At 35.1% G+C, this 13,120-nt stretch overlaps 1 protein-coding gene across 3 annotated transcripts in view; it reads left to right on the top strand.

Annotated features, from left to right (window-relative positions):
- Positions 1-13,120, top strand: part of PLXDC2 (plexin domain containing 2) — a 410,469-nt gene that overhangs the window by 256,462 nt on the left and 140,887 nt on the right. For all 3 annotated transcript variants that reach the window (XM_082617463.1, XM_082617461.1, XM_082617462.1), the window contains exons 5-6: positions 1,965-2,087; positions 12,937-13,055. In XM_082617463.1, coding sequence (XP_082473589.1) covers positions 1,965-2,087; positions 12,937-13,055 — 242 coding nt within the window. The remainder of the gene's footprint in view (positions 1-1,964; positions 2,088-12,936; positions 13,056-13,120) is intronic.

Below are 13,120 nucleotides of genomic sequence, written 5' to 3'. Positions count from 1 at the left end.
TATCCATTTTAATGGTGAAATTAATGGTGAATATAAAAGCATGCTGGTGAGGATAGGAGAAAAAAAGTAAATCATAGACCCTGAAAAATAGTCACTCTTCATCTTTATAATTTTAAGGATGTGATGTTGGACTTTGAACGTTGAGAGTGTGGCTCTGAAAATTACAGGGAAATCAAATAAAAGCAATGACTATTCCACCCTATGATAATATCTTTTACTACACTTGAGCTACGTGAAATTGCAAATGTACAAAGTTCTGCTCAAGACATAGGGAATTTATTTTGAAAGATATTTTTTGGCAAATGAGAAACAAAAGAGTAATGGATGATTAAAACATACTAAAAATTTTACCAGTTTAAGTATCTTTTTTAAAGGTGAATAGCTATGATTCAATTATGCCTTCCATGAAAAATAAAAAAGAAAGTCAAAGGGGGCTTCCCTGGTGGCGCAGTGGTTGAGAGTCCACCTGCCGATGCAGGGGACACGGGTTCGTGCCCCGGTCCGGGAAGATCCCACATGCCGCGGAGCGGCTGGACCCGTGAGCCATGGCCGCTGAGCCTGCGCGTCCGGAGGCTGTGCTCCGCAGCGGGAGAGGCCACAACAGTGAGAGGCCCGCGTACAGCAAAAAAAAAAAAAAAAAAAGGAAGTCTAAGGAAAGACGACATTGCTGGAAAGACAGAAATTGATTTCAAAGTAAATGACTACAGATTTAATTCTTCAATAACTTACCTAGAAATTACAGTTGAGATTTGAAACAATAAAGGCCATGATATACCAATGAAAGCTTTATTCAGACCATGAAGTGAGATAAAAGTTTTACACTTTTAGAAGTTTAAATTCTACATAATTTTGTGGTTTTAAAAAAAATCCCACTTTTTAAATTAATTCTTATGGAAATAGAAAAATGATCTATAGTAACCCCAGATATGTAGTTAACTTATGATTGCCTAAACATTAAAAATGCATTGTCACAAATAACTTGCTTTGGATTTTATTTTGTAATAATGTGTGTGTGTACGTGTGCATTTTTTATATTCTTAATTGTACACTTCCTAGATTAATATGAAAAATTAGTTGGTATTCCCTGAGCTGACTCTCCTTTTAGGCAGCTAAAGACCTTGGAGACAAGAAACCAGTATAGGATTAACAATTTGTCATGGATAATCCACAAATTAAATAAACCCAGTGTGAATAATTGAAAGTGGGTAGGGTTGTAACATGGGAGGTACTGAAAGTTAATTCAAGACGAAGTTCTCCATAGTAAATTCCCTCTAGTTATCCAACAGCTAGAATAGGCTGGCATTGATAACTGTCTAAATAGAGAGGCACTTTTGTATTATCAATGTTTTACCATCTTATCTGAAAACATATAGTCTTTACCTCCTTGATACAGTGCCACTTGAGCAATCTGAGAAATGTGAAGTTTTTCCATGAGTGCTTAGCCTCCTTTCAACCTTGAAAAGATGGTCCAAAACATTTTCTGCATTTTAGTATTAAAGATACATATGGGTAATTTCGAAAATGTCCTAAACTGAGATTAAGAAAAGCAATTCAACATCATGAAAATACATTCATTTGTAAATTGGACTTGCCTGTTTGACTAGTGTTAAGATAACAAGGGATTACTAAAGGCAAATTTAATGTTTGAATTACTTATAGTACTACACTAGACTCTTCAGCCTAATAATCTCTTCCAGGTAATAGTCACTTTCCTGCAATTAAATTTGTACATACTATAGATTTCTGATTTACCAGTCTGCAAGGTGCTACCAAATCATATGGGAATTTGTCACTTAATCCAGACTCAACTATTGCTGATCAGACATTAAGACATTAATTATGTTTCTTTTTTTTAGCTACCATGATATTTTATTTTTCGAAATGTGACTGAAGGTGAGTTGGGATATTTTAATTAAAATTTTCTGGACTTTTTCTTAACATATTTATTATTTTACTAATTATAGGTTTCATATACACTGGAGAAGTTGTACATCGAATGCTAACAGCCACACAGTACATAGCACCTTTAATGGCAAATTTTGATCCCAGTGTATCCAGAAATTCAACGGTCAGATATTTTGATAATGGTATGTATTGGTTAGCCTATTTTTTACTAAATGTGTACTTATAAACATTAATCATCAGATTCATATTAATATTTTAGTAACCTTGGGTTTTTTGGGGTAGACTGGAATTTTAAACAGCTTGATACAAATGCCCCGAGATGACAAATGTTACACTGCAGCCGTTAATACTGTTAATATATGGAGTAAACTATGTGGTTAAATGTCACTTGTTTATTCATTCTTTCATTTGTTCATTCAACAAACGTTTATTTACATGTATTGGGCACTATAATAAATGAGTTGCTGTAAACACTGCCTCGAACAAAGCAAATACATTTATTTTATGATATTTGCAATACGTCTCTCCTATTAAAAAAAACAAAGGATAATTTGTTAGTTTTGATCTTCAGATAGAGGCAAGTGGCATAATATATTGATATTAAATTTCCAAAACTTTTGAATAATATGTACCATAAGATGAACACACCTTTTAAAAGTCTAGGATTGTGGGTGATTAAAATCACTTAAGAAAAAAGTTTTCCTGACTTTGAAATATGAAATAGAGTAACTGACAACAATCTATCCCTACTATTTCTTTGTGGGACATATAAAATAATCAGAAAAGACCTAGAATATGTCACTAAGTACCATTCAAATCTAAGTAAGAAATGTAAGGTCCTAAAGACATAAATGAATTTTCATGTCTACATCTTATTGAAAGCTGTAACTTTAGTAGAAAATGAAATTATAGGAAAAGAAGAATTTGTTTTGGAAACTTAAAGATAGAAATTTCTGTTCTCTTTATAATACAAAAATAATATTTATTCGCCCAAATGACGATTTTATCTTTTAAAATAATGAAAGCATGTGGCCTGAACAGAGTTATTTCTTCTCTTGTCTTACCTTAATGAGCAAGGAAGAAAATTACTATGGGGTAGCATAGACTTACTCGTGACCATGGCTTTCAGAAAATGACATCATTTTGCTGAAAGATATCTGACCAGTGTGATAAAGCCACTTTACAGGTCAAAATAGCAAAAGAGGAAGAAAACTAAACATACTTAGATGTACACTTTGAGAAATTCATTTCAAACAATTTGAATAACACCAAAGTGTGATCCAATATGAAGTAATACTAAATGTTAGCCATAATAATTATTTCCTTCTATTATTTTAAGAACTGTTATACTCTGTCCTCCCACTTAAAAAAACTTAGGTACTAAGACCCAAAGATGTACAAGTAGATTGTAAGTATACTTTAGACAGAGCTACAGTGAGCAACTTATCTGAAGCTTATTCCCATGGCCTACTAGACAGAATGAATCTACCCTAAGTAAATAAGAAAGTTGAGTATTTTCCAAGCTTTGTCACTTACTAGGTGATGTTGGGAACATTTACTCATGGGTACAAGCTTCTGATGACCAAGTTTTTAGACTGTTAGCATCAAAATCATAAAGCAGGGGCTTCCCTGGTGGCGCAGTGGTTGACAGTCCGCCTGCCGATGCAGGGGACACGGGTTCGTGCCCCGGTCTGGGAAGATCCCACATGCCGCGGAGTGGCTGGGCCCGTGAGCCATGGCCACTGAGCCTGCACGTCCGGAGCCTGTGCTCCACAGCAGGAGAGGCCACAACAGTGAGAGGCCCGCGTACCAAAAAAAAAAAAAAAAATCATAAAGCATATTAAGTCTCTTTCCCCATATGCTCTCTCACACACCCATGTGCCTAGGTAGCTCAATATTTAAATTTTACTTTTATTTAAATGATTTTAAAAAAATAATGTATGCCACTTCAACTGGATTCTAAATTCTTTAAAAACTAGGACTGTGACTATTTATAAGAAATTATTTTCTCTTCAATACCTGGCACAAGAACTCAATACACAGTCGGTCCTCAATAATTAATTATTCAATGAATGAATACATGAAAAAAATTAGGTATGTAAGATGATTTTTAATTCTGAGAGTTGTGAAAGTACAAATACTCAAGAATTACTGTATTTTACTTTATTGAAATATCTTCTGTGTGATAACCAATAGGAATATTGCATTCTTACAATGTAATAATAAAAGCTAGTAATTGCCTGTGTTTTATTAACTGATTGAAGCACTTTTCAGTATTGTAAGGATCTTCACAAAGTCCTTTTATACCATAGCAACTTACTGAAATATTTCCAACTTTGATTGGTTAGGATCATTGAAGGAATGCTTAAGGATGGGAAACTCAACATTTTAGGAAAGCAAAAACTTCTCTAGAGGAGACAGCAGTTTAGAACATTTCTTCTAAGATAATATTTCTGTAAGTATTAAAGCACTAGATTTTAAAAATCAGACGATGCTTCAAAATATTATAGCCAGCCTAGAAGTCTGAGTCACAGAATATTAATGCACAAAAACTCATAAATAGCAAATTACAAAAGCATAAATCGTACAGTGATCAGAAGCCTAATCAAGCACAGAATCAGAAAATTTGGAGTTAATAGTGACCTTAAATGCCCCTAGATCAACCTACTTGCCTGTTTTTATTTTGGAGATTAAGAAATTGGCATCCATTACTGATTAGACAGTTTGATCACCCTAGGGATACTAAGTTCCAACTGCTCAGTTCCATTAAGCACATAGGATGGTACAGCAGCTCATGTGGTCTGTTATATGAGCTTAAATTACAACTTCAGCTCTGCCAGGAAGAACTTTACCATTAGATTTTGTGCCCATCATCAGAGAAACAGTGTAGGATTGTCAGTCATAAGCCAAGAGATGCACCACACTAACCCAGCTCTCTAAAAGCCACTCTCACTAACCTGCTGCAGACCATAAAGTTTTAGATTCAGCAACTTGTAATAAAAGGTAAAATTTGATATATTGAGTTGATTTTTGTGTATGGTATATTCTTTTGCATGTGACTATCGAGTTTTCCCAGCACAGTTATCCAGTATGTTGAGAAACAGTTCTTCCGCATTGTATATTCTTGGCTCCATTATTGAAAATGAATTGACCATATAAGCATGGATTTATTTCTGGCATCTGTACTCTGTTCCATTGATCTATGTGTCTTTTTTTCTTAATCCCCAAACCATACTGTTTTGATTACTATAGCTTTGTAATATACTTCGAAATCAGAAAGTATAATGCCTCCAGCTTTGTTCTTCTTTCTCAAGATTGCTTGGCTATTTGGGGTCTTTTGTGGTTCCATACAAATTTTAGGATTTTTTTCATTTCTGTGAAAAATGCTATTGGAATTTTGATAGGGATTGCATTGAATCTGTACATTGTTTTGGGTTGCATCAAAATTTTAACAATATTAATTCTTCCAATCTAAGAACATGAAATATCATTCCATTTATTTGTGCTTCTTCGGTTTCTTTCATCACTCTTACAGTTTTCAGTATACAGGACTTTCACCCCTTTGGTTAAATTTATTTCTAGGTGTTTTCTTATGCAATTGTAAATGGAATTGTTTTCTTAATTCCCTTTCTGATAGTCTGTTATTAGCACATAGAAACACAACACATTTCTGTATATTGATTTTGTATCCTGAAAACTTACTGAATTCATTTATTAGTTCTAACAGTTTTTTTGGGAGTCTTTAGGGTTTTCTATATACAATACAGGCATCTGTAAATAGTGACAGTTTTACTTCTTCCTTTCCAGTTTGTATGCCTTTTATTTCTTTTTCTTGCCTAATTGCTCTGGCTAGGATTTCCAGTATTATGTTGAATAAAAATGGTGAGAGTGGCTGTTCTTGTCTTTTTCCTGATCTTAGAGGAAAAGCTTTCTGCTTAGTATCTTGTTAGCCTTAAGTATGGTGTTAGCTATGGGCTTGTCATATATGGACTTTATTTTGTTGAGATGCATTCTATCTATACCTGATTTAAGAGTTTTTATCATGAGAGGATGTTGAATTTTGTCAGATGCTTTTTCTGCATCTATTGAGATCATTATATGATTTTTATCCTTCATTTTGTTAATGTGGCATATCACATTGATTGATTAGTGCATGTTGAACCATCCTTGCATCTCAGGAATAAATCCAGCTTGATCATGTTATATGATCTTTTTAATGTACTGTTGAATATGGTTTGCTAAGATTTTGTTGAATATTTTTACATCTATGTTCATTGGCTGTATTGGTCTGTAAGTTTCTTTTCTTGTAGTGTCCTCATTTGGCTTTGGTATCAGGGTAATGCCGGCCTTGAAAAATGAGTTTGGAAGTGTTCTCTCTTCTCTATTTTGGAAGACTTTGATAAGAATTGGTATTAATTCTTCTTTAACTGTTTGGTAAAGTTCCCCAGTGAAGCCATCTGGTCCTGGATTTTTCTTCGTCAGAATTTTTATAATTACTGATTCTATCTCCTTACTAGTAATTGGTCTGTTCAGATTTTCTGTTTCTTTGTGATTCAATATTGATTGATGGTATGTTTCTAGGAATTTATCCATACCTTCTAGGTTGTCCAATTTGTTGGCATATAATTGTTCATAGTACAATAGTTTCTTATGATCCTTTGTTTTCTGTGTTATCAGTTGTAGTGTCTCCTCTTTCATTTCTGATTTTATTTATACTTTCTCATTTTTCTTAGTCTAGCCAAAGTTTTGTCAAATTTTTTATCTTAAGAAAGCTCTTAGTTTCAATGATCTTTTCTATCATTCTAGTGATATCTATCTAATGGATCTTTTTAGTCTCCATTTCTTTTATTTCCATTCTGATCTTTGATATTTCCTTCTTCTGCTAACTTTAGGCTTGGTTTGTTCTTCTTTTTTAGTTCCTTGATGTGTAAAGTTAGGTTGTTTTTTGAGATCTTTCTTTTTTCTTCATATAGGCATTTATCTCTATAAATTTCCTCTTAGAATTGCCTCTGCTGAATCCCTTAAGTTTTATGTTTTGTTTCCATTTTCATTTATCTCAAGATATTTTTAGATTTCCCTTTTGATTTCTTCTTTGGCCCACTGGTTGTTCAGGAGGATATTTTTTAATCTCCATGTATTTGTGAATTTTCCAGTTTTCCTTCTGCTGTTAGTTTGTAGATTTATACCATTTTAGTCAGAAAAGATGTCTGATATGTATTCAGTCCTCTTAAAATTGTTAAGACTTGTCTTGTGGCCTAAAAAAATTATCTATCCTGGAGAATGTCTTACTGCACTTCAGTAAAATGTGCATTCTGCTGCTGTTTGATGAAATGTTCTATGTATTTCTGTAAGGTTCACCTGCTCTAATATGTAGTTTAAGTCCAACGTTTCCTTATTGATTTTCTGTCTGAATGATCTATCCATTGTTGAAAGTGAGATATGAAGTTCCCTATTTTTATTGTATTGCTGTCTCTTTGTGCCTTTAGATCTGTTAATATTTGCTTTATATATTTAGGTATTATGATTGGATGCGTAAATATTTATAAACATTTACAATTGTTAATACCCTCTTGATGAACTGACCTATTTATTATTAAATAATGACCTTTCTTTTGTCTCTTGTTACAAGTTTTGGCTTAAAAGTCTACTTTTCTGGCATAAGTATACCTACCTCTGTTTTCTTCTGGTTTCCATTTGCATGGAAAATCTTTTTCCATACCTTTGCTTTTAATCTACGTGTGTTCTTAAAACTGAAGTGAGTGTCTGTGGGCAGCATATAGTTAAGTCTTTTTCTTAAACTCTTAACCCAGTCTGTGTCTTTTGATTGGAGAATTTAGTCCATCTACATTTAAAGTAACTATTGATAGGTATGGTTTACTATTGCCATTTTGGTACTTGTTTTCTGGCTGTTTTGTAATTCCTTTGTTCCTTTCTTTATCTCACTCTCCTTTGTGATTTGATTTTCTGTAGTGATATGCTTCAATTCATTGTACTTTATCTTCTGTGTGTCAGTATTTGGTCTGTGATTACTATGAGGCTTACATAAAACATCTTATACAATCAATCTTAAGCTGATAACAACTAACTTCAAACTCATACAGAAGCTCTACATTTTTACGCCTTCCACCATATTTTATGTTTTTGATATCACAATTTATAACTTTTTATATTGCATATCCACTAACAAACTATTGTAGTTATAGTTTTTTTTAACTTTTGTCTTTTAACCTTTATACTAGAGTTATAAGTGATTTTTCCACCACCATTATAAGAGTATTCTGAATTTAACTATATATTTACCTTTACCAGTGAGTTTTTTATATATATATATATATATATATATATATATAATTCTTGTTACTTACTAGCATTCTTTCATTTTAGCTTGAAGAACTCCCTTTAACATTTCTTATAAGTCTGGTCTAGTGGTAAAGATCTTTTTCAGCTTTTGTTTGTCTGGAAATTTCTTTCTCTCCTTTAATTCTGAAGAACAACTTTGCTTAATAAAGTACTCTTGGTTAGCAGGTTTTTTCTTTCAGCACTTTGAATACCTCACCCCACTCTCTCTTGCCTGCAAGGTTTCTGCAGAAAAATCTACTAACAGTCTTTTAAATTTCCCTTGTAAGTAACAAATTGCTTTTCTCTTCTTGCTTTTAAGATTCTTTCCTTGTTGTTAACTTCTGATAATTTGATTATAATGTGTTTCAGTGTTAATCCCTTATGATTCATCTTTTTGGTATTTTTGAGCTTTCTGGATCTGGATGTCTGTTTTTTACCCCAGGTTAAGGAAGTTTTCAGCCATTAGTTCTTTGAATAATCATTTTATTTTTAATTAATTTATTTATTTTTGCCTTCTTTGGGTCTTCATTGCCGCACGCAACGCAAGCTTTCTCTAGTTGCGGTGAGCAGGGCTACTCTTCATTGTGGTGGGTGGGCTTCTCACTGAGGTGGCTTCTCTTGTTGCAGAGCACGGGCCTTAGGCATGCAGGCTTCAGTAGTTGTGGCACATGGGCTCAGTAGTTGTGGTTTGCAGGCTCTAGAACACAGGCTCAGTAGTTGTGGTGCATGGGCTTAGTTGCTCTGTGGCATGTGGGATCTTCCCAGACCAGGGCTCAAACCCGTGTCCCCTGCATTGGCAGACAGATTCTTAACCACTGCACCATCTGGGAAGTCCTCTCTGAATAATCCTTCTGCCCCTTTCTCTCTCTCTTCTCATTCTGAAATCCCTATAATGTGAATATTGGTCTACTTGATGGTGTCCCATATGTCCCTTAAGCTATCTTCACTCTTTTTCATTCTTTTTCTCTCTCTCTGCTCCTCTAATTGGATCAGTTCCACTGATATGTTTTCAAGTGCATTGATCTTTTCTTTTACTTGATATAGTCTGTTGTTGAACCCCTCTATTAAAACTTCTGGTCAGTTATTGTATTCTTTGGTACTATGATTTATTTTTAGTACTTTTTATATTTTCTGTCTCTTCATTGGAATTCTCACTTTGTTCATGCATTGCTCTCCTGACCTCAGTGAGCATCTTTTTTTTGTTTTTTGGCTGCACTGTGTGGCATACGGGATCTTGGTCCCCAGCCAGGGATCAAACCTGTGCCCCCTGCAATGGAAGCACAGAATCTTCACCACTGGACTGCCAGGGAAGTCCAGTGAGCATACTTATGACTGTTATTTTGAACTCATTTGGGTAAATCACTTACATCTGTTTCATTAAGATCAGTTTCTAGAGATTTATCTTGTTTCTTGTTTGGAACATATTCCCCTGTTTCTTCATTTTTCTTTACTCGCTGTTAGTTTTTGTACATCAGATAAATAGCTACCTCTTCCAGTCTTGTCAGAGTGGTTTTCTCTACAACATGAAGTTCATCAATCAGCTTAGCTCAAGCTCCTGGTTGTCTTTCAAACCTTTGTGATTGTTCAAGGCACCATCTTTGTTCTCAGTGGCATCCAGTAGTTTTGGGTGTGCCAAGAGCCATCAGTTTCCCAAAGGGGAAGATCGCAGTCAGCACCTAGATTTGTTGGCAGCCCCTCAGGCAGCAGCATACTGGAAAAGTATGCAGTCAAATCCTCTCCAGGGATAAACTGGGAGACAGGTATTTTGTCTGCTCCCTCTCTACTGAGCCTTGAGGGTATAGCCAATGCAAATGATGCAAGTGCTCACAGGTGTGTCTATTAACAATTGCTTCTTTGTGTGCTACAGTCCTGTGGGACTCATGAATGCAAACCCCATTGTCTCTCAGAGCAAGATGACCTGGGGGCCTGTCCTCAGGTGGCAGCCACAAAAGCTGGGTGCCAGACATGTATGCAAGCTCCTTCCAGAGAGATGCTGGTGACTTGGTTTTATCCTTGGACTGAGCCAAAGGAACAAGGTAGAGGAAGTACCCACTGGCTCTTCTGGGCTCCAGAGGATCACAGTAAGCACCTAGATGTGTGCTGTTTCATTATGGGTGTTTTCTCAGTTGCCTCATGTATAGCAGTCACTCAGCTAATTTTGTATTTCTCTCAAAGGAAATTGCTCCTTGTGTAGCTGTACATTCAGTGTATCCATGGGAAGAGGGGAAATCAGGAGCCTTCTATGCTGCCATCTTGGTCAAAAGATCTCAGCCTTAAGTTATACTCAAAAACACAGTAATGACAGTGTTCTGGTCTACTCCAATCACCTGGTATGGGAATGAACTCAGGAAGTCAGACAGAAGACATGTATAGGGCAAGTTACGTGGGAAAGGGTATGGAGCATCCATGCCCTCTCTGGGCACTCTACTCTCCTAGCATCTCCACATCTTCACTAACCCAAAAGCTCTCTGTCATGCAATATTGATTTTTTTTCTTTTTAATCATATATTTACTGACCTGGGAGATAAGTTATGCTCTCTTAGTTCTGTGAGTTTCATTTCTGTACCTCATTTTTTGGCAACAAGATTTTTTAAAAGATTAGGAAATCCAATACTTAGAGCTAAGCAAACGTCTTAGCTGCTCATTTGTTTTCTTAAAAAAATAAAAAAGAATAAACAGTGTCAGTTAATGAAATTAGAACACTCCCTAACACAATACACAAAAATAAACTCAAAATGGATTAAAGACCTAAATGTCAGACTGGAAACTATAAAACTCTTAGAGGAAAACATAGGGAGAACACTCTTTGACATAAATCACAGCAAGATCTTTTTTGACCTGCCTTCAAGAGTAGGAAATAAAAACAAAAATAAACAAATGGGACCTAATGAAACTTAAAAGCTTCTGCACAGCAAAGCAAACCATAAACAAGATGAAAAGACAGCTCTCAGAATGGGAGAAAATAATTGCAAACGAATCAACAGACAAAGGATTAATCTCCAAAATATACAAACAGCTCATGCAGATCAATATTAAAAAAACAAACAACCCAATCAAAAAATGGGCGGAAGACCTGAATAGACATTTCTCCAAAGAAGATATACAGATGGCCAACAAACACATGAAAAGCTGCTCAACATCATTAATTATTAGAGAAATGCAAATCAAAACTACAATGAGGTATCATCTCATACCAGTCAGAATGGCCATCATCAAAAAATCTACAAACAATAAATGCTGGAGAGGGTGTGGAGAAAAGAGAACCCATTTGCACTGTTGGTGGGAATGTAAATTGATACAGCCACTATGGAGAACAGTATAGAGGTTCCTTAAAAAACTAAAAATAGAATTATCATATGACCCAGCAATCTCACTACTGGGCATATACGCAGAGAAAACCATAACTCAAAAAGACACATGCACACCAATATTCATTGCAGCACTATTTACAATAGCCAGGTCAAGGAAGCAACCTAAATGCCCATTGACATACGAATGGATAAAGAAGATGTGGTACATATATACAATGGAATATTACTCAGCCATAAAAAGAAACGAAATTGAGTCATTTATAGAGACATGGATGGACCTAAAGACTGTCATACAGAGTGAAGTAAGTCAGAAAAAGAAAACAAGTATCGTATATTAACGCATATATGTGGAATCTAGAAAAATGGTACAGATGAACCTGTTTGCAAGGCAGAAATAGAGACACAGATGTAGAGAACAAACATATGGACACCAAGGGGGGAAAGAGGGGTGGTGGGATGAGTTGGGAGATTGGGATTGACATATACACTAACTAATACATATAAAATAGATAACTAATGAGAACCTGCTGCATAGCACAGGGAACTCCACTTTGCTGTACAGTAGAAACTAACGCAATGTTGTAAAACAACTATATGTACCCCAGTAAAATAAATAAATAAATATAAATAAAACCTAAAAGAGAAACACTGATTAAAAAAAACAAAATATATATTCTCATTGGTGGCTATTAAACTGTGTTTCAATTACTGTTTCATGTTAATACTTTTATAATAAACATTGGCAGATTGACTCATCAGAATATGATATATAGCACTGAAGATTCATCCCAGTGTACTTAAAGGGGCTTCAAAAATGTTAGCCTGAGGCCCTTTAAGCTACCTTGAAACCTTTTAGAAGCAGTACAACAAAGAAATGCAGACATTGTGAATTAAAGAGGAAAATTCCCATGAGTGTTAAAGAAATTTCTTTAGCATGGAAGAGTATAATTCTAAGTATGAAATAGACATTTTCAAGTCTGATTCTAGCTTCCCTGAATGTGTTCCTTTCTCTCTCAGCATTTGTCAAATGTATTTGAAGTTCATTCAAGCCACTTGGGTTGTATTTTGAAAGTGGCTCATGGAAATTTAAGCAGACAGTACCCATTAACATTAATGGACTTCCTAAGGCAAAATTCCCCCATACCGGGCTCAATATTAACCTCAGTATGAGGTTAGATTTTACCAAATATTTAGAGAATACTCAATTCTTTAAAAATATCTCAAATGCTATTTCAGTAACAGAAATTCAGTTAACTATGTAAAATTCAAGTAGCACAGCTACTAGATGTGAAGGTTAGATCCATGATTTGTGAAGATTCCCACCAGAATTGATTGATACATTTTTCTCACTGCATTTCTTTTGTTCCAATGGGGTTTATAGGCACAGCGCTTGTTGTCCAGTGGGACCACGTACATCTCCAGGATAATTACAACCTGGGAAGCTTCACATTCCAAGCAACCCTCCTCATGGATGGACGCATCATCTTCGGATATAAGGAAGTAAGTAATGTACTGATAATCTCCTTCCCTATTGACCTTGACCTCTCTATCTTTTCCTCCAAGTG

The sequence above is a fragment of the Mesoplodon mirus genome (assembly GCF_964341445.2).
Source record: "Mesoplodon mirus genome assembly, chromosome: 4".
Classification (NCBI taxonomy): domain Eukaryota; kingdom Metazoa; phylum Chordata; class Mammalia; order Artiodactyla; family Ziphiidae; genus Mesoplodon; species Mesoplodon mirus.
The sequence above is the reverse complement of the archived record's forward strand: the minus strand, read 5'-3'. Positions and strand labels throughout refer to the sequence as shown.